The sequence below is a fragment of the Hydra vulgaris genome, chromosome 03 (genome assembly GCF_038396675.1).
Source record: "Hydra vulgaris chromosome 03, alternate assembly HydraT2T_AEP".
NCBI classification, from domain to species: Eukaryota; Metazoa; Cnidaria; class Hydrozoa; order Anthoathecata; family Hydridae; genus Hydra; species Hydra vulgaris.
In genome coordinates, this window is record NC_088922.1 from 54,644,378 (window position 1) to 54,664,330 (window position 19,953).

General features: G+C 28.2%; 1 protein-coding gene across 1 annotated transcript in view; it reads right to left on the bottom strand.

Moving 5' to 3' along the window:
- Positions 1-3,266: 3,266 nt before the first annotated feature.
- LOC105847354 (uncharacterized) overlaps positions 3,267-19,953 on the bottom strand; it is a 36,594-nt gene continuing 19,907 nt past the window's right edge. The window contains exons 3-4 of the mRNA XM_065793711.1: positions 4,667-4,850; positions 3,267-4,525 (exon numbers count right to left, since the gene is read on the bottom strand). Coding sequence (XP_065649783.1) covers positions 3,342-4,525; positions 4,667-4,850 — 1,368 coding nt within the window. The 3' untranslated portion in view covers positions 3,267-3,341. The remainder of the gene's footprint in view (positions 4,526-4,666; positions 4,851-19,953) is intronic.

A 19,953-nucleotide genomic window follows, 5' to 3' on the forward strand; every position in this document is an offset into this window, starting at 1 on the left:
AAACCAAAAAACACAAAAAAATATAAAATAAAAAACACAAAAAAGTAAATAATAAAAAATACAAAAGTTATATAGTAAAATATAAAAAAAAAACAGAAAATGTATATATTTACGAACACTTGTAAAACCATATATTGTAAAAATATAAAAACTTAGTTAATGTTATTATAAAAATTGTAAATATTTATTATTTTGTAATAAAAGAAAAAAAAAAAAAAAAAAAAGATTGCAATTAAAAACCATTAATAAATGTTGGTAAGATAAAGAACAAAAACTAGAAACTTGCAAACCCACTCATCTTGAAGCTTTTGAACATTTTTTAACTTTTTTTTAGTTATAAAATGTTTTTTGTTGTTTTTTAACTTTTGCAATTTTTAATTCTTGAAAAAACATAACTAATGAATCACTGGAGCTTTATGCTTTAAATTTTTAGGGCCAGAAGCAAAACAAAATTTAAATACTTCATGAGTTATTGATACTTTTTTTGTCTCCAATATTTGCCGACCATCCAAATTTTGATGCTTTTCCAAAAAAAGGTTAAAAAATAAAAATTTGACCACAAAATTTGGCAATGTTTTTGGTTCAGGCCCTTCATTTTATGTATTTAGAACATTTTTCCAAATATTAAGCTTTAGTCTTTAGTGATTATAAGTTTTTAACTATCGATTTTTCAAAATTAGGTTCAAAATAAATCATTTCGCAACCTTTTTTACATATTTTGGAATTTTCGGAAAAAATTGTTATAAAATAAAACCTTATTTTTTCTCTATTTACTCATGTTTACTTTAATGTCGTATATAATAAGAAATAATGAAATTTATGAAAGTTTTTTTTTAGTGGTGAGCCACCTTAAGATATAAATTCTTTTTGAAAAATAAATTTAAAACAAATAAAAATGAACGGAGATAAAAGAATAAATTGCCCTAGTCTACATTATTTTACTAAAAAAGAAAAAAAAAAACTTCAGTTAATAGATATAAAAAACTTGATTCAAATTGATTAATGAGCATCCTTAGCGCAGTGGTTAGAAATCTGGCTCATAACCCAAATTTCCTAGATTCGATGCTTCAGTCCAATAAGCAGCATTCTTGAAAATGGAGGCGTGAACTTCTTAGTTAAATGCTCTTTCGCAGTGCTCTATGATAAGACCGTAAAAACTTCTGAGAGCATCTTAATAACTTCAAAAAAAAAAAAAAAAAACGATAAAAAAAAATAACTACAAAAAAACAATTTGATTTGTTAAAGTGTAGTTTTCTTGTTAGTAATAATCTGGGGGAAAATATTTTCCCATATAAGGTCCGCGGTGTTGGACTGAGTATAAATTTAGCTATAATGTAAATTTTTGTCATGAAAATATTGTTATATAAGAATCTAAAATTTATGACTTGTTTCGCTAAAGTAGGATTAAAATTTGGGTAGGATTAAAATTTGGATTAAAATTACCTTTTTTTTTTGCACATAAACTGTAAAAAAAGATGAATGTTAGTTTTTAATTCATTCAACGCTCCAAGTTTGCATAAGACAGAATCGCAAGACCCTTTTTTACTAACTATAATAACATTTCTACAGGCAATTATGACTATTTATTAATGAAAAATAAAAATATTTTGAGAAAATGATATTTAGCTAAGGTTTTGCTTTATACATCAATGAAATGTGTCCTGAAAGTTTATTTTTAAAAGTGATTATATAAAGCTTCCACGACAGCTTTTTATCCGAAGTCACACCCAGATAGTTTATGAAAGTTTTTCATTTATATTAGCACAGTTTATTTTTAGATCAGGTAGTTTGAGAAGAATATTTTCATTTTTGTTTGGTTTATAAAATAGGATGAATTTAGATTTTTGAAATTCAAAGAGAGTTTGTTACACATGAACCATTCGTTTATTTTATGTAATTCTTTGTTAACTATGTCAAAAAGTGTCTTGATGAGAATAAACCAGATTGGAATCATTCGCAAATAAGATTAAATTTAATAAGTTTGATTTTGAATATAAATCATTTACATAAAGCAAATAAGGAAAAAGCTGACTTTTCCTGCCTTAATGCACTTCCGTCTAATAGCCGTCTTATATGTATTCTGCCAGCTTTCTTAACAGTGTTTGAAATGGTTATTTATGAGAAAACGCAGGTATCAGGTTTATCTTGCCCAGCTTTACGAGCTTTAAATTTAATAAAATGTGACAGAAATGTTTTGATAAATATGGTCTGTACTTATGAATTTGAAGCGTAAAATTTATATCTTCATGATTTGCCTATTTCCGTGTTAGAAGCTAATGGTTTTTCTAATAATAGTTTCAAAATTTATTATTTCGCCTTTCTGCTCGAAAACAGTAAAAGATTAGAATCTTCATTTTCAGAATGAATTCTGGTGTGCCTAAAAGGTCAATGCTTGGACTCATTTTCTTTAGTATTTTTAAAAACGATTATTTTTTATTTATTGGAAGACTCGAAAATTTGAAACTTAGCTAAAAAAATCACACTTCTTGCTTGCAACAACGACTAAGAGAATATTGCTTGTCTTCAAATAAAAGCATCAAATGCCTATTTCGCAGTTTTACTTTCTTCCGTTTCCAATTTTTTAATTTTATATTTTATTTATAGTTTTTGTTTGATTTTTGATTGCCTCCTATAATCTTTTGTAATCGATAGTGACATTACAAAATTTTTACAACTTTTAAACTTTTTTAAAATTTTCGTTTTATATTTCATATAATTTTAAAAGAATGTGTTACAGAATCTTAACATTATTATATTCAAAAACTCATATAATTTTAAATTTGTTGCAGCAAAGAACCGTTTTGTAAACTTTTTTTACGGATACATTAATTAAGTTTATTTGAATTATTTAACACTTTGTATTTCAAAAATTTCTTACTCTCATCTCAACCCGTTAAATGAAAAACACGAAACTTGTAACGGCTGTGATAAGAATTACATTGATTGCGTTAATTTATTTAATCATAAAGGTACTTGATTAACATGATGTGTAAACAGTACCAATTTCTGACTTGAATTTGACACAAATTATAAGATTAATATACTAAATATAAAATGTTTTGAAAATATACTGCAGTTGCGAAGATCAAATAAATATATTATTAAGTATACATATAACATATTTTGAAAAAATATATATATATGTATATATATATATATATATATATATATATATATATATATATATATATATATATATATATATATATATATATATACATATATATATATATTTTTATATAAATTATATAAAATAAAATAAAAAATTCCCGTTATTAAAAAAATATTTTATATAAAATACAGCATTATTTCCAACGTGAGCTTTAATAACAACCTCAACATCAACCTCCACATCCACCACCGCATCCACCTCCACATCCACCTCCACACCCACCTCCGCATCCACATCCACAACCACTAGCTCCACAACCACCACCCCCGCATCCTCCACAAAGCCCAGCATCTTTAATCCATTCATCTGCCAAAATGGTATTGGTTATAAATTCCGTGCTGGAGTATTGGAAAAAAAGTTTGCCGTTACAAATTCGGTGATAAGCTCTGGGAAGCAATTTAGAATATAAACCTGCTCCACGTAACATGTACATAGAATCTAAGTTTAAACTTGATGAAGAATTATTATAAATACCATTTTGTGGCGCTGGTCTGGGTTGGCAGAGAACAAATAAGACAGCTATAGATAAACCAACGCATAAACATTGTGGTATATCTTTTAAATCTTTAGTTAAAGAAATAAATCCCAAGTTCAAATTTACAGTAATCGAATTATTTATTATGAACTCTGTACCTAAAGTACTCGACTCCACATTTACAAATGTCGATTCTACTCCGTTTAACATAAACAATTGAACATCTAGCTTTCCACGTTTTGCATAAACAACGGATTTTGAGTATTTAAAATCTTTCCAACAAGCTTTTATTAAACCCCAGTCACCTCTAGTTCCCCTTATTAACATTGCTCTTTCAAAACGAGGATCTAAAGTAAAACTTTTATTTAAATTTGAAACTTGTTTTTCAGTGGGAATTGATGAGCAATCAACGGAGTGAGAAGTGGAAATTATGTTTCCAAAATTATCGCGAATTTCTATAACAGATAATGAAGGATGTTTAGAATGTACAACTTTCCAAGATAAAATATGACTATCATCCGCTTTTAAAAAATTTTCTGTGTATTCACAAATACGATTTGAAAGTTCGTGAAGTTTTGAACTCGAGAATAACATTGGGAAATAGTCAATTTCATCTTTCAGTTGTGATTGAACAATTTTGTAATCTCCTTGTGTATTAAATATAGTTTCTTCAAACCGTTCGAAATTGCTCAAAAATGATGATACTTCCAACGTTATTGATTCTTTATTTGATTGGCATTTTAAAATTACTGTATATTGTTTTATATCATAATCTAAATGAGTGATTTTACCAGAAAACTCTTTCGATATTGAAGGGTAAATACAAACGATATCAACATCATAAATTAAATTAGACATTATTTGAAAAGATACCTCTCCTGGAAACAAAAATAACGCTAATGATAGAATCAATAAAGATAATAATAATAATGTAGTTATAATACTGACAAAAATAATAATGACAAAAGTAATAGCAATAAATATTAATAATTAATTTTACAAAATCTTCATTTTTATACCTAGAGAGTAAATAATTTGAAGTGCATTGGCTGATGTGTATTTTTTGCAAAACTCTGCAACTTTATTCGTATTACTTTTCACAGTTATTTTAACAACAGCATCACGATTATTGACATCTAAAAAATCGATTAATGAAACATCGCTAATGGAAAATGATATGAAATGAAATGTTGATCCCCAACGCTAAAAAGTAAAGACAACGACAATGTTGCAAAACATTTTATAAAAGATATCATTGTTTTAAGGATAGATTTATTATATACTTTTGTTGATAATTATATATACAATAATAATAAACAATAATCTACGTCTTAATAATTAAATTAGTTAATTTTTTATATTTAATAAAAAATTATGTAAGCATGAAACTTACACGTGTTTTTTTAATTTGAATAGAGAGAGGTTTTCATAAATCCATAAATTCATTAAGACGAAAACCCAATAAAGTTTTTATACAATAATTTTTGTAAAATTATGTATTAAATATTTTCAAAACAATTCAAAGCATCATGATTATTGCTTACCCCTTCTAAAATCTTAAATTCGTTAAATTTCCGATTCGCGTATAGATTTAGAAAGTTTTCACTTACATTTACAATCTTAAATTTACCAGATTTTTAATTTAAGCTTTTAGTTTTCTGTCATATTTGTTTTTTGTCAAAGTTGTCAATCCCAAAAGTTTTTCAAATCCGTTTAAACTATTAAAAAAATTAAATATTGCTACCATGGCTCAATTTGCCTTTTCAAAGTTTTTTGTCTTTTTTTATTTTTCCATAGTTGCATATCTTAGATTTTTCTAATCTTCTCTGAGCTTCTCAAAATGAAGATGAAAATGAAATCTTTTTTTTCAATAAATTTTTTTTCTTCTGGTTTTCTGATTGAATTTAAAAGTTATTATCGTCTTTATTTTTTGTCAAAACTCTTGTTTTTTTTTTAAATTCTAAATTATTCTGCTAGATTATTCTGCTGTGAATTGCTATGACGTGAATTAACTAGTCAACTAATAACTAAGCAACACTCTTTTCTAGTTTATATATTACATAACTTCTTTTTTTATTTATGATTATAATATCTAAAACTTTTGAATGTAACTTTTGAAAACATTATAATAACTGAAAATTTTATGAGTAAATTATCTGAAACTTTTGTTAATTGTAAATGAGGATTTTGAACGTGCTTGACAATCTAGTTACGTTTTCTATAACTGCCACCTATATTAAAGAATACTTGTGAATCTCGAAATGTATCAAATGAAAAAAAGTATAAATATGCGTATAAAAAATGTATAAATTGATTTATTTATGTATTAATAAATGTCTAATATAATTACTTTAAAAGGTTTCGTATGTCCGCAAAATTCCATTGGAATTGGAGCACAACAAGCATTTGCAACCTTGCACGTACGTTTACGTATTACTTTGATCTCAGAGTCTTTCATCGGTTAAAGCAAGTTGACGTGTGTGAGCACATCAACGTCGAAGATAAATGGCGTTCATATTTTTGGAAATTTCATCAAAAGTAACCACCAATTTGGTATTTGAAAAAATTAATTTTCCATTTAAATCACTTTTCAAATCAGACCTCTTTTGTTCCGCAAAAGTTTTAATTTGGTAACAAATACTTTCATGGCTTACCAAAACTTTTCGCCAAACCACTGTTCAAAATCTCTTTTTTTCTCGCCAATATTGTGATGGTAACTTTGTTAATAAAACCGTCAAGCATCGCCTGTTCTTCTGTTTTCCAAGCGAAATGGAGTCTCAATTTTTTGACACAGTTTAAAAATATACACAGTACAAAAAATTATACACTGTACAAAAAATTTTACCGCTTTTTTTTGTGGATATTTTTTTCTTGCTCTTGAACAATTTTTTGATGAAGTGCTCCATGACTCTTTACAATGTGACATTTCATGTTCGAGGTTGGTTTTTTAACTCGTTTACCATCCATAAGTATTTTAACTTGCGCTTTAAAATTATTTTGTTTAAACTTTATATGGTCATAATTTTTGTATAATTTTTAGTATGTTTTAATATGTTTGCAATAATGTCATTTCATCTACTTTATCTACGTTTATTATGACTTAAAACTAGTATTTTGAAACAATCTAGCAACTAACTTTTGGACAAGACGCATTATTTGGTGATCGAAGGATAGTATTTTGTTGAATAAAAATCCTGAGTATATACATTTTTATTGCAATTTGGCAAGATTGTAACTGTTAATAAAAGTAATAAAAATAAATATTCAATAATTATATCTTGCAAAAAACTAACTAAACAATAAGTGAATAATATTTGCCTACCGTAAAAAAGCTAACAACATACTTTCTATTCCTTTAAAAAAAACGAGAGCCGGAAGTTGCTTAATTTTACAGCTCCGGCTCCCTCATAAAACAGCGGCTCCCCAGCTTCGGCTCCTACTCTGGGTCGGCTCTACAAACCTGTTTATAACCTATACTATATATAATCTAATTCATTAGTTTGGTTCTTGTTTCATTTAAATCTAATATCTTGTTTTTGTTTGATTTTATAATTTTATGAATTGCAAGTTTTAACGAGCATAATATTTATATTTAAAATTATTACTTTATTTATATTATCCCATTTAGCTTAAATTTTGAATATTTACTGTAATAGGCCTCAAATACCTTTTGACTGTTTAAAAATTAAATAAAATTTTAAATGAGATTATTCTCAGAGTTAGGTAACGTTTTTGATGAAAGAGCTAGTTTGTTGCCCAAAACTGGAGAGCAACTCTTTTCGAACAACAATATTCATAAACCTCTGGAAATCCTTGCATAATTGATTATTGGAAATAAAGTTGTGTTCGTTTAGAAATTTTATTTTTTACCTAGGTTTATTTATAGTTCTTCGTTGCCCTGAAGGACAATGATTTTATGATTTAATTTAAACAGTCTGTGTCACGTGTCTTAACAAATGTCAAAGATAAATTTAATAAAAAGAGTTTTTTCAATGAAAATACTAGGAATAATTTTCGATGAGAATTTAAATTGGAAAAGCCAAATAAAGCTAGTCGAGAACAAAGTTTCAAAGACCCTGGGGATTATGTACAAGACAAAACATCTTTTAAATAATTTATGTTTAAAAATTTATACTTTTCATTTATACATAGTCATATTAACTATTGTAATATTGCCTGGGCAAACAATCATTTATCTTTCCTAAAAATTATTTATACAAAACAAAAGCAAGCAAGTAGATTAGTTTTGGGCGCAAATAGATACGAAAGTGCTGAGCCGTTACTCAAGGAAATAAATGCTCTAAATGTATACAAACTAAATATATACCATAACTTGTTATTTATGTTTAAACTTCAAAATGAAATGATTCCAAAATATATTTTTAAAAGTTTCACTCGAATTAATCATAAATATGAAACAAGACATTCAATGAGTAATTACTACATCCCACTAACATCACTCAAAAAATCTGACTTCTCGACTATATGCCGGGGACCACGCTTGTGGAATTCGGTTCTTGACGAAAATATGAAAAAAATAAAATCTATTGCTACATTTAAAAGAACTATAAAAAAACACTTACTAAATTTAAACATTACGTACATTCTCTCATTTTTTTTAAAAAAAATCGAAATAGTTTTGTATTTTTAATTTTTTATGTACTTTATTTAAGTTTAATATTGTATTGAATATGTATATGCATATGAAGCGAATTAAATTTTTTTTTTTTTTTATTGTCTTTAATATGTATACGAATATGTACAGATTTGTATTTTTTTATTTGTTTTTTTATATTTTAACTTTATCTTAAATTTCTTCTTTTTTTAACTTTAAGTTCTTTTTTAACCTTCTAAAATTTCTAACCAATTTTTTTTTTTTTTTTTTTTTCTTTAACTCATTAATTTCACTCTTTTATGTAATATTGGAAGATGTAAAATTTAATTGTATTTTTTTTTTGTATTTCACAAAGGGGCTTGATGATAAGTCATTTTGACTTCTACTTGCCCCAGTCAGCTTGTAATTATATATATTTGTTTAAATTTATAGATAACATTGTAAAATGTGTAAAATGACGAAATGAATAGAAAAAAAAAAATAATAAAATAAAATAAAATTCCGGCACTGCGGCCTGAAATATTGTAATTCCGTCCGTAACCGGAATGAACTAAAAGTCACAAATTCCAGCTGGAATCCCGGTACATCCCTAAACGACAAAGAACTTTAAAAAATCATTGTTTGTTTGTTTTAGGATAACAATAAAGTACCTCAGAGTGCTAAGTCAAAAGGTTTTTCACAAAAAATATTTGTACTGGGTTATTGGTGTTTTTATAGAAATAACTTTCACAAGTTTTTAAAAACCTTTAGTGACGTCAAACAATTTAAGTCGGTGATTGTTTCTCATGACAAAGTCTTAATATGCGAGCACTGGTTATCGAAACTAGAAAATTTCATCATAAAAAATGACTCTGAAAAAAACCACTATTTTCTCTTCTACCAGGCTAAACAAACCATATCATTATTGGCATTTAGCTCTCATCGTCGCATAATAATCAAACATTGCTAGATGAATACAAAAGCAAGTTGGATATAGTATCTGGAATTATTTAGAAAAACTAGGTTGTTAGCGTAGTCATTATACTTAATGACTTTTAATCTTTTCCTCACAAAATAATTTATTTATTAAAGAGAGCTAGTTTAACTACCAAGAACTTCACCTTTGTTAGAGTTTATAAATTCGAATATTCTTCTCTCTGGTCTTAGCTCTGGTCCTTAGACAACATATCTCCATAATACATTACTAAACGCATCTTACATAGATCACATAGCTTTCTAATGGTAAACGTTTCTTTTGTAATCTAATTGTTTTGTAATTCCTTTGTTATTTAAAAATATGAGTGATCATTTACCAAAATCGATTGAAATTGGAATAAATCTCCCCAAAAAAAAATATGTATGAAAAAAAAAAATTGCTTCTGAGGATATAGTCCATTAGTTCCAATTTTAATCGATACTATTAAATGATTTTTCATATTTTGTTTGTTATAATAGCAGTTGTCTGATATAATAACAGACGATTACAGCATTCAAAACTATGCATAGAAAAACATTTTTTACAGTTTTATAATGATCTTCAGTTATATATTAATAAATACTAAATGTCCCAACATTACAAATAACAATTATGATGAAGAACTATTTAAAATTTATACTGGTATTACAAAATCTGCATCTCCTCAGTTCCTCAGGGTTCAATCCTAGGTCCATTATTGTTTTTAATATATATTAACAATATGCATAAAGCTTCCCAAAAAATATCTACAATTATGTATGCTGATGATACAAATTTATTTTTAAATCATCCTGATGCAAAGACTTTGTTTGAAACTATGAATATTGAACTCAAAAATTTCAACCTCTGGTTTATAGCAAATAAATTATCCCTAAATTGTAAAAAAACTAGCTTTACTCTATTTCATATAAAAAAACAATCAATTAATCTTCCGTTAAAGCTGCCTAAACTGTTTATTAATAAAAAACTAAATTAAACGTGAAAAATACACAAAATTTTTGGGAGTACTTTTTGATGAAAATTTGTCATGGAGAAACCATATTGGTCTTCTTGAAACAAAGGTGTCCTCTGTAGTAGTTGTTTTGCATAAGTCAAGACCTTTTCTCGTTAGTAAATCACGTAATATGCTTTACTTTAGTCTTGTACATAGTAAGTTTTTGTACGCAAATATTGTATTGGCCAGCACCCATAAAACCAAAATGCTAAAATTGCAAAGTCTGCAAAACCATGCATGCAAAGCAATTAATTATTTAAATAGGTTAGTAAACCCGGCCCCAATGATGAAAAGCATGATGGTTCTAGATATTGAGAAACTTAACACATTACAGATATTAATTTTTTATGTATAAGTATAATAATAATCTTCTACCAAGCGTTTTTTCAGATAACTTCCTGATATCATTTTCTGAAAAATATAATCTGCGTTCAAATACCAGGAACGACTATCAACTAGGAAAAATTAAATCACAGCAGTCAAGTTTTCTAATTACAAACCGTGGTCCATCAATATGGAGTCGTTTCCAAAATAAAAATGTTAAAGACCTAAAAAGCATCTCGTCGTTTAAACAACAAACTAAAATGCATCTCCTTAATTTCTGACATATATATTGTAGTTTAAAGAATTTGTTTTCAGATTTTTTTGTATTTTTTCTTTTTATTTATTTTTAATTTTTTTCTTCTTCTTATGTGTTTTAATTTTTTGTTTTTTTTTGTTTTCAATTTTTTACACAAAAAAAAAAAAAAAATAGTTTTGCTTTATTAAATTTTTATTTTACTTTAAAAATTAAAGTGTTTTTTTATTTTTATTTTAATGAGTGACTAAAGGGGCTCTATAAAAAGGTTGTGATGATAAACGCATCATCCTTACCTTTTTTGAGTCCCTGACTGATTATAACAGTATATATATATTATAAATTAAAAAGATTAAAAACGTTTTTTATAAAGATTTTTTATGTTTACGATGTTGTTCATTTTATATGAAAAATTGTAATATTGTTTAATCAGCGAAGTAGAAGTAAAATTAAAAAAAATAAAAAAGATAAAAAAATCTGGGGCCAATAGCCAATTCTTATCCAAAAACAAACCGTCGTAATTTTTAATTGCTACCGGATGGCATAAAAAAAATTTCTGAAATGCTGTCAACAATGCTAAAAATAATATTTTTACATAAAGTACCAAAAAATTAAAGAATTAAAAAAAAAAGATCCAAAAAACTTTTGGAATACTTTCAGAAAAATAAAGAACGACGCAAATGTGCATTATAAATAATAAAAAAAACTTAATCACAAAAGAATTTTCCAACAGTTTTTAAAAATAGCCCAAATCCTAAAATAATCACACATACCTCTACAAATTTTCAAGTTTCACCGTGTACAAAATTTGATGAGGTATGTGTGAGATCAGATAAAAATATAAAAATGGCTATTCTTTGCCTAAAATTAAACAAGTTTAAGGACACCTTCAGAATCTCAGCAGAACATACAAAGAACGCAAGTTATTAGCGTCGTTCTAATCTTTGGAATGATACTAATAATAATTTTATTTATTTTAATAAACTATCCACAAAAAAAAAGCTTATCCTCTTTAGTTTGGCTTTACTAAAAATACTTCAACCTCTAGAATATCTAGAACCATCACGCTTTTCATCACTGGGACCGGGTTTACTAACCTATTTAGATAATTAATTGCTTTGCATGCATGGTTTTGCAGACTTTGCAATTTTAGCATTTTGGTTTTATGGTATTTGCACCGAATTCGTTATTATTGAAACGATCAAACACTACAACAACAACTCATCTGTCTGTTCCCTAGATTCTGAAAAAGCGTTTGATTGCTGTACCTGGGTTATTCTGTTTGAAAAAAAATGACCACTCTATACTGTTAATATCATATTGTCATTTTACTATGTCAGTAATGCTAATATCAATTTTATCTAACGCAAGGAGTGAGGCAGGGATTTATTTTCTCGCCTCATTTGTTTAATATATACACTCAAAACCTACAAGAAACTTTACAAATTAAATTTATTACAGACACATCAATAAATGGAAACTACACGGGTGTTGTAGCTAAGAAGTATTATTTCATTAGTATGGACTAATGAAATTATACTTCTTAGCTTCACCTTATCTCTCCATTCACTCCCGTCTTTAAAAACTTATTAAAACTTGTAATATATGCACACAAGAAAATTGCATAAAATTGAATCCTGTAAAAAACCAAGTTTTTATTCACTGGAAAAAATTGAATTTAAAACGGCACAATATCACTAAACCACCAACAAATAAAACTACATGGAAAATGGGATAATGATAGTTTATATGGCGTGATAAACTTAGTCATTTAAAGCTTTATATGGAATAATGATAGTTCACCTTTTTCTTCACATAATTTATTAAAGAATAATCATAAGATATCAAATTTTAGGACAGTGATCAAAACTTATGTTAAATCTAGAGAATGTTTTGATCATCCAAGCTCTATTGTCCAATTATATAAAGTTTTATATAACTTTCAAAAGTTACATAAAAGCTGTTCTAACACTAACGTAAGGTCTTAACCATTAGCTAACTAAGACATGGCTTAGGGCTCCAGCAGAGGAGAAGCTCCATGCTATAAAAGTTTAGCAAATATATAAAAAGTAGAAAACCAAAGCTCTACATTTAATTTAAAAACATTCAAAAGAATGTTTGTAATATTAAAATTCCTAAATGAAAAACCTTCTAAGAGAAACTGAATAAAAATCGGAATGAAAGCGATAAAAAACCGGGAGTCAATCCCCGCATTTATGTTTAAATTATTGTTTTGAATTTTATTATAAAATTCAAAACATGTAAATTAAAAAAATAGTGTTGCAATAAGTTTTGTATTCTTATGGCATCTGTGTATCGTACATTGAAGTTAGAGTGATTTGCAGCAATTACGTAAGTTTAGTGGAATCTGCAGAATAAGAGAAAAGTATGTCACTAATGTTAAATATGCGCAATAAGAGAAAAGTCTGTTCACAGCAAGAGTAATTTTTTTAGTAAATTTTTTGTTGTTCATTTTTTCTATATGTTTCTTTATACTGTGTTAGTTAACACAAATTAAAGATTAATTAATCTGTGTTTTTTTAATCTGCGTTAGTTTTAATTTTTAACAGAAAAATTAGAAATGAAAAAATTGAAAGTTTCTTTTTTTAGTTTTTTTTATTTAAAATTTTTATTTACATGATATAAATTAATCTTTGAAGTATGCCTGTTTCAATGGTATGATTGATCCATCAGTTTGACAAGTACTTTTATTTATATAAAAAAATTTATTTTACTTATATAAGGAAAACAGCCATGTTTTCCTTAAATAAGCTGAAACAACAGCAAAAAGCAATATATTTACTAGATATATAGATATTTTACATAAGCATGTTATAAATTATAAAAAATATATATACAGTCTACATTCTGTATGGTTCACTCTTGTATAGCCTGGCTAAATAGAGGAGAGCGACCATAAACAAAACAAAACATAAACAAATAAAATAAATAATACACACACAGAAGGTTGCTATTAGTCGACATTCATTTTTATATCTTATATATCTTCTATGGTGATATATTTTTTATCACCAGTGATACAATTGTTGTTTCTATTTATCTTGATGTAGCACTTAGTATTTTAATTTAGTTTTGAGGACATATTTTTTAATGTTGTAAAGAGGGATTGTTTTTGATTTATTTTAAAGTTAATTCCAGTCTATTAATGCAAAGTATTTAAAGGAATGTTTACAGAAGGATTTTGTATTATATGTTTGCACACTCAGTGCATCTCTACAAGATTTTCTTGTGAGTTAACAGCTAGTTGCATCGCAAAGAGTAAAATATTTATTAAATATTTGAGGTAGCTTTTTGTTTAGGCAGCTGTGAATAAATAAACAATTTTGATTATATCATGTAATTTTAAAATTTGTATTGCATTAAAAAATCTAAATGTATGGGTATTTTTGGTAGAAATTCAACTATCCTGACTGCTTTTTTTTGCATGATAAATTTTTGGCAACTCACTTATGTTTTGATACCATGATAGAAAAAAAAATGTGAGGTGAGAGAGAAATAAAGCATAGTAAATAGATTTTAAAGTTTTGTTGTTGTATGAAATGTCTTAGCTTTGACAGAATGGCAAGGGATGTATTCAACTCATTAGAGATATAGTCCAGGCTAAGCTATTGTCTAGCTTTATACCCAAGTAGTTTACAAATTTTTTGCACCAAAGTTTTTACCATTTAACCAAATTTTAAGCTGCTGGTCTAATTTTTTGTGACGACTTTTAAATAATATTAAATCAGTTTTTTTAGAGTTAAGGAAAATTTTGTTGTTTTTGCCAGTTGCATAATTTTTTAAGGTCATAGTTAACGTATTTGTTACTAAAATAGAGAAGGTCATGTCATTTATATATATAAGAAACAGACATGTCATTTATATATATAAGAAACAGCAAAGGGCCAAGGACAGATCCCTGAGGAACACCTACTGGGATATCGTTTAGGTTTGAGCTCATCCCACTAATGGATACTAATTGAGTTCTATTAGTAAGGAAAGATTTGAACCAGGAGTTTGAAACTCCTTTAACACCATAGCAGGATAGCTTATAAAATAGGATGTCAACATCTACAGTGTCAATTGCCTTTTGAAGTTTGATATAAAATACCATATCCAAACGTTCCTTCATCCAGAGAATCTTTAATTTTTTTTGTTAAACTTAGTAAACCAAGTGATGTAGAGTAGTTTATTTGAAATATATATAGTTTGGCATAAATAGTTTTGAATCAGTTTTAAAAACAGGTATAGCTTAGATAGATTTTAATTTTTCCAGAAAAACACCGCTTGAGAAAGATATATTAAAAATGTTAGAAAGAATTCTTGAAAGTTCCATTTTTAATACTTTTAGAATTTTAGACGATTGCTCAACATATTTGTTTTATTGACAGTAAATATAGAGTAGTTAGTCTAGCAGCAAACTTCAATTTGTTTAAAAAAAGTTTAAGAAACTTTATTGTTATTATTCAATGAAGTCTTATAAGTATACTAATTTTTTTTGTTTATTTATATTTAGAAAATTGACAAGGAATGCAAGCATCGGGAGAAGCTTTGAATTTTGGAAAGTGTTGTCTATGAAAAAAGGTCCTAATCAAATTATTATTGTAAAACTGTCTAGTGAGAGGAGAATTGAGTCTTAATTGATGAAACACAGTGTAAAATGAAAAATGTTTGATAATTGGTTTTCTACTAATATATTTGAGTACTCTATTCAAATTTTCTGTCAACTGTTTCCTTACTCTATAACTCTATTCTTTTTTTTTTCTAGTAACTCCCAACTAAATAGTGGTTGCTTGCAGCCTTATTGGGAGTGAATCAGAATTTAAAAACAAAATTTTGTTGAATACATTTAAAATTATTTGTGTATATATATATATATATATATATATATATATATATATATATATATATATATATCAGGGTGGTCACAGCTCCTCTAAAATCCTCTAAAGTTGTCTTTTTCAAAAAAATCTTTTCTAAAATCCTCTATTATCATCTAAAATGTTGATTTTTGATCAAATTTCCTTTTTAACTCGTTATTTTTTACTTTTTAATTTCTTGATGGTACTATAATGTTACAAATTCCTGAAAAACTGGTTAACATCTTAAAGGGCATTGGGTTGTAAAAAATCATTTTTAGGAAATTGATGTCATCAAACATCAAAAATGGCATTTTTAACGCCTGCCCAAACCCAAAAGATGCTAAAACACTGGCTTTAAACCTATATAATTACAATTTGCAATCTTTTAAGTCATCTTGTAGCTGATGTAATTTAGAAGTTGTGTGAGAGGGCAAGGAATTTAGACGTTAAATTACTTCCCCACAAACTAATCTGGCTTTAGTCAATATACTACAAGAATTAATAATAATTATAACTTTCAGAAGATTACCAATACTTTCTTCCTGGCATCTTCAAAATTTTTGAAAAATTAATTTGGTATTGACAGGTTAAATACTTTTTGTGTTGCTAGTAGATTAGACATTTGTCATTTTTAAAATTTAGACAAACCAATACTTTTCTTAATATTTTATATATACTGTGGATGACTGAAATAAAAACGTTATTTTAAGAAGAATGACTTTATAAGGCATAAAATTGGCAGTAATTTTTATTTGACAATTGCTGTTTTAACAATACTTTTAAACTTAATCATTTAGATTTAATCCAATTTATTAAATAGTAAAAAACAGTTTTAGTCTTCAACGGTTGAAATTATTTTGTAACCTTCAATTCATTGAAGAAACTGGTTGCCATTGCTCTAGTAAAAATTCAGATTGTAGCACAGTCTACCTGATGAAAGATGGTATTACTTATATATGTGATAATTGATAAAAGTCAATTAGTTTTCAAATGATCAGATGAATGCTGGCTTTTATTATATGGCTGGTTGTGTATTATATGTTGTGCATAGTAAATGTAACAATATCAGTCTCTTTGTTCCAAAATAAAAAATTATGTTTCACATAGTAAATTGGGTTTTCTTACTCTTTTGCAGTTCATTCATTGTTTTTTTTTATCTCTCTAATATAATATGAGGGTACAGCCAATGTTTTTTTTATTCGCATTATATATTTGCTTTTATTTCTAAAAAATTTTAAATTTTTATAAATGATAGAGCTTTAAAATATATTTATTGATTAATATATTATTTTTTAATAACTTGTTATGAACTGGTTTACTTTTTTTTCCGTCGGTCCTGTCCGACGAATAGAAATAAATTTATGGTTTTAGTAATCCCTGGCGTGGCAGTATAACTCTTACTTGTTTTAGGTTGATTGAGCAAGGAATTGTCCTAAGAAAATCACCTAAACATGGTAAAAATGCATATTTTCTAGTTACAAAAAATCAAGAAATTAAATATTAACTCAGAAAAATGCTCGATATATTAGGAAACCCTATAATATTTGTTAGCATATCATCTAAAAATGATAACATTTGTTATCATTTTTAGACAAAATGACGTTTATTAAAGGTGGCTTTTAATAAACAGCAGCCGTGGCGCAGTGATAAGAATTGTGACTCAGAACTAGGAGGTTTCATGCCGGCTCTTGCTCAATAACCGTCATTGGAAGGGAAGAGGGAATTTGATGGAAGTAAGTATATTTTGTTTTTTTAATATTTATGGACAATTTATTTGATATAAACCATTCGCTTAGTTTCGCAAGCTCTTTGCTCATTTTTGCAAATAAAATAATAATATCTTTATTAGAATAAAATACATTGGTATCGTCGGCAAATAAAGTTGAGTTTATTGGAAAATTTACTTAAGTCATTTAAGCAAGTCAGATCAGGTTATCCTGCTACTGGTAACATGTAACCAAGTACAATCTTCTTCATGTCCTGCTGCCTTGTAGGATACGTCTTTTTAGGTTAAAGGCTAGGAGATGCCAACTTCGGTTTAAAAAACCCCCTGTCTTGGAGTTTATCTGTCTCAACTTGTGATCTTAGTGTTGTTGGTTAACTTCCTCTAATTCATAAAGACTCCAATAGTCACATGCTTGACATGGGCATTTACATTTGTAAGAATTCACCCATTTGTTGTGAAACTAGGTTTGAATCCACGGACTATTCTTTCATGTGCTTTCGTTTAGCACCACTTCACTCTATTGCCTTTCTCTTTGTTCCATATCGCTCCCCTTCATCTCAAGATTGCACTCTTTTTGACGTTATTTCTGATCATATTGACCAAGCCCTCTCTCTTTATCCATCAGCTAATATAGTTGTTGTCGGTGACTTTAATGCTCACCACTCTGAATGGCTTGGCTCTAGTGTCAGTGACTCTGCAGGCTTTAAAGCCCACAACTTTTGCCTTTCTCAATCTCTAACTCAAATAGTCAACTTTCTAACTCGCTTTCCTGACAACCCGAATCATCTACCTTCTCTACTCGACTTATGTCTTGTTTCTGATCCTAGTCAGTGCTCAGTTTCTCCACATTTACCCTTAGGTTCTTCTAATCACAGTTTGATCTCTTTAAAACTAATATCTCATTCTTCTTCATCACCTGAATCCCCCTATTATCGAACCTCTTACAACTACAGTAAAGCTGACTGGGATTCCTTCCGTCATTTTCTTCGTGATGGCCCTTGGGTAGAAATCTTTCGTCTTCCTGTCGACAAATGTGCTTCTTACGTAACTTTGTAGATTCAGGCTGGCATGGAATCTTTTATTCCCTCTCGACAATTCCAGGTCAAGTCTCATTCTCCTCCATGGTTTTCCTCACACTGTGCTGCTGCGGTTGCCAATCGAAACCGTTACTTCAATATTTATCAGCAAAACAATTCTCCAGAAAACAGACGTTTGTTTATTACTGCAAGAAACAACTGTAAAAACCGCTATTCTCAGGTCATGAAATCTCGTCTCAAAAATTAGGCTCTCGTGACTTCTGGAGAATCTTTTATAATATCAGTAATAAGGGCAAATCTATAATTCCACCTCTCTTGTATGGTTCAGACTTTGTCACTTCACCTAAAGACAAAGCTGAATTGTTTGCTAAAAACTTTTCATCAATATCATCTCTTGATTCCACTAGTTGCTTTCTACCTGATATTGCCAACAAACAAACAGGTTAATCCCATGCTTGACATTCATATCACTCCAGCTTCTGTCTCTAAAGCGATTTCCTGCCTAGACTCTTCAACAGCTTGTGGCCCGGAAAACATACCTGTTTTTGTCTTGCAGAAGTGTTCTCCGGAGCTGTCGTCTATACTCTCAAAACTATTCAACAAGTGCTTATCAGAGTCTTGTTTTCCAGCCTGCTGGAAAGCGGCATCTGTTATCCCTATCTTCAAAAATTCTGGAGTGCGATCTGATCCGTCTAACTACCATCCTATTTGTCTTCTTCCTATCACAAACAAGGTTTTTGAATCTTTAATTAACAAATAATCTTTAATCTATTAACTTACTTTCTGACCATCAATATGGATTTCAATCTTCTTGTTCTACAGCTGATTTGCTAACAGAAAAGAGGTTAAGGCCATCTCTCTTCACATTTCTAAAGCTTTTGATAAAGTTTGGCATGCTGGTCTTCTCCATAAGCTTTCTTCTTATGGTGTATCCGGCAACATCTTTAAGATCATTGAATCCTTCCTTTCCAATCGTAGCATAAAAGTTGTTCTCGATGGACAACACTTTTCTTCTTATTCTGTAACTTCAGGGGTTCCTCAAGGTTCTATCCTTGGCCCTATACTCTTTTTAATTTACATTAACGATCTTCCAGATATTCTCACATCTAAGGTGGAATTGTTTGCTAATGATACTACCATTTATTCTTGTCGTGATAAGAAACCAACACCCTCTGATTGCTTGGAGGGGGCATTTGAACTTGAAAAGGATCTCACTTCTGCTACACCATGGAGCTTACAGTGGCTGGTGAACTTTAATTCAGATAAAACTCAATTTTTTTCAGCCAATCGTTATCGCAATAATTTAGATCTTCCTATATTTATAAACGGTGATGTACTCGATGAGTCACCTACTCTTCATTTTTTAGGATTAACTTTTACTTCCAATCTTTCTTGGAAACCATGTATCAAATCAGTTGCAAAATTAGCATCTGCTCAGGTTGCATCTCTTTATCAAGCTTGTCACTTTCTTACTTCGGATTCTATTCTCTATCTCTATTAATCTCAAATCCGGCCTTGTATGGAATACTGTTGCCATATC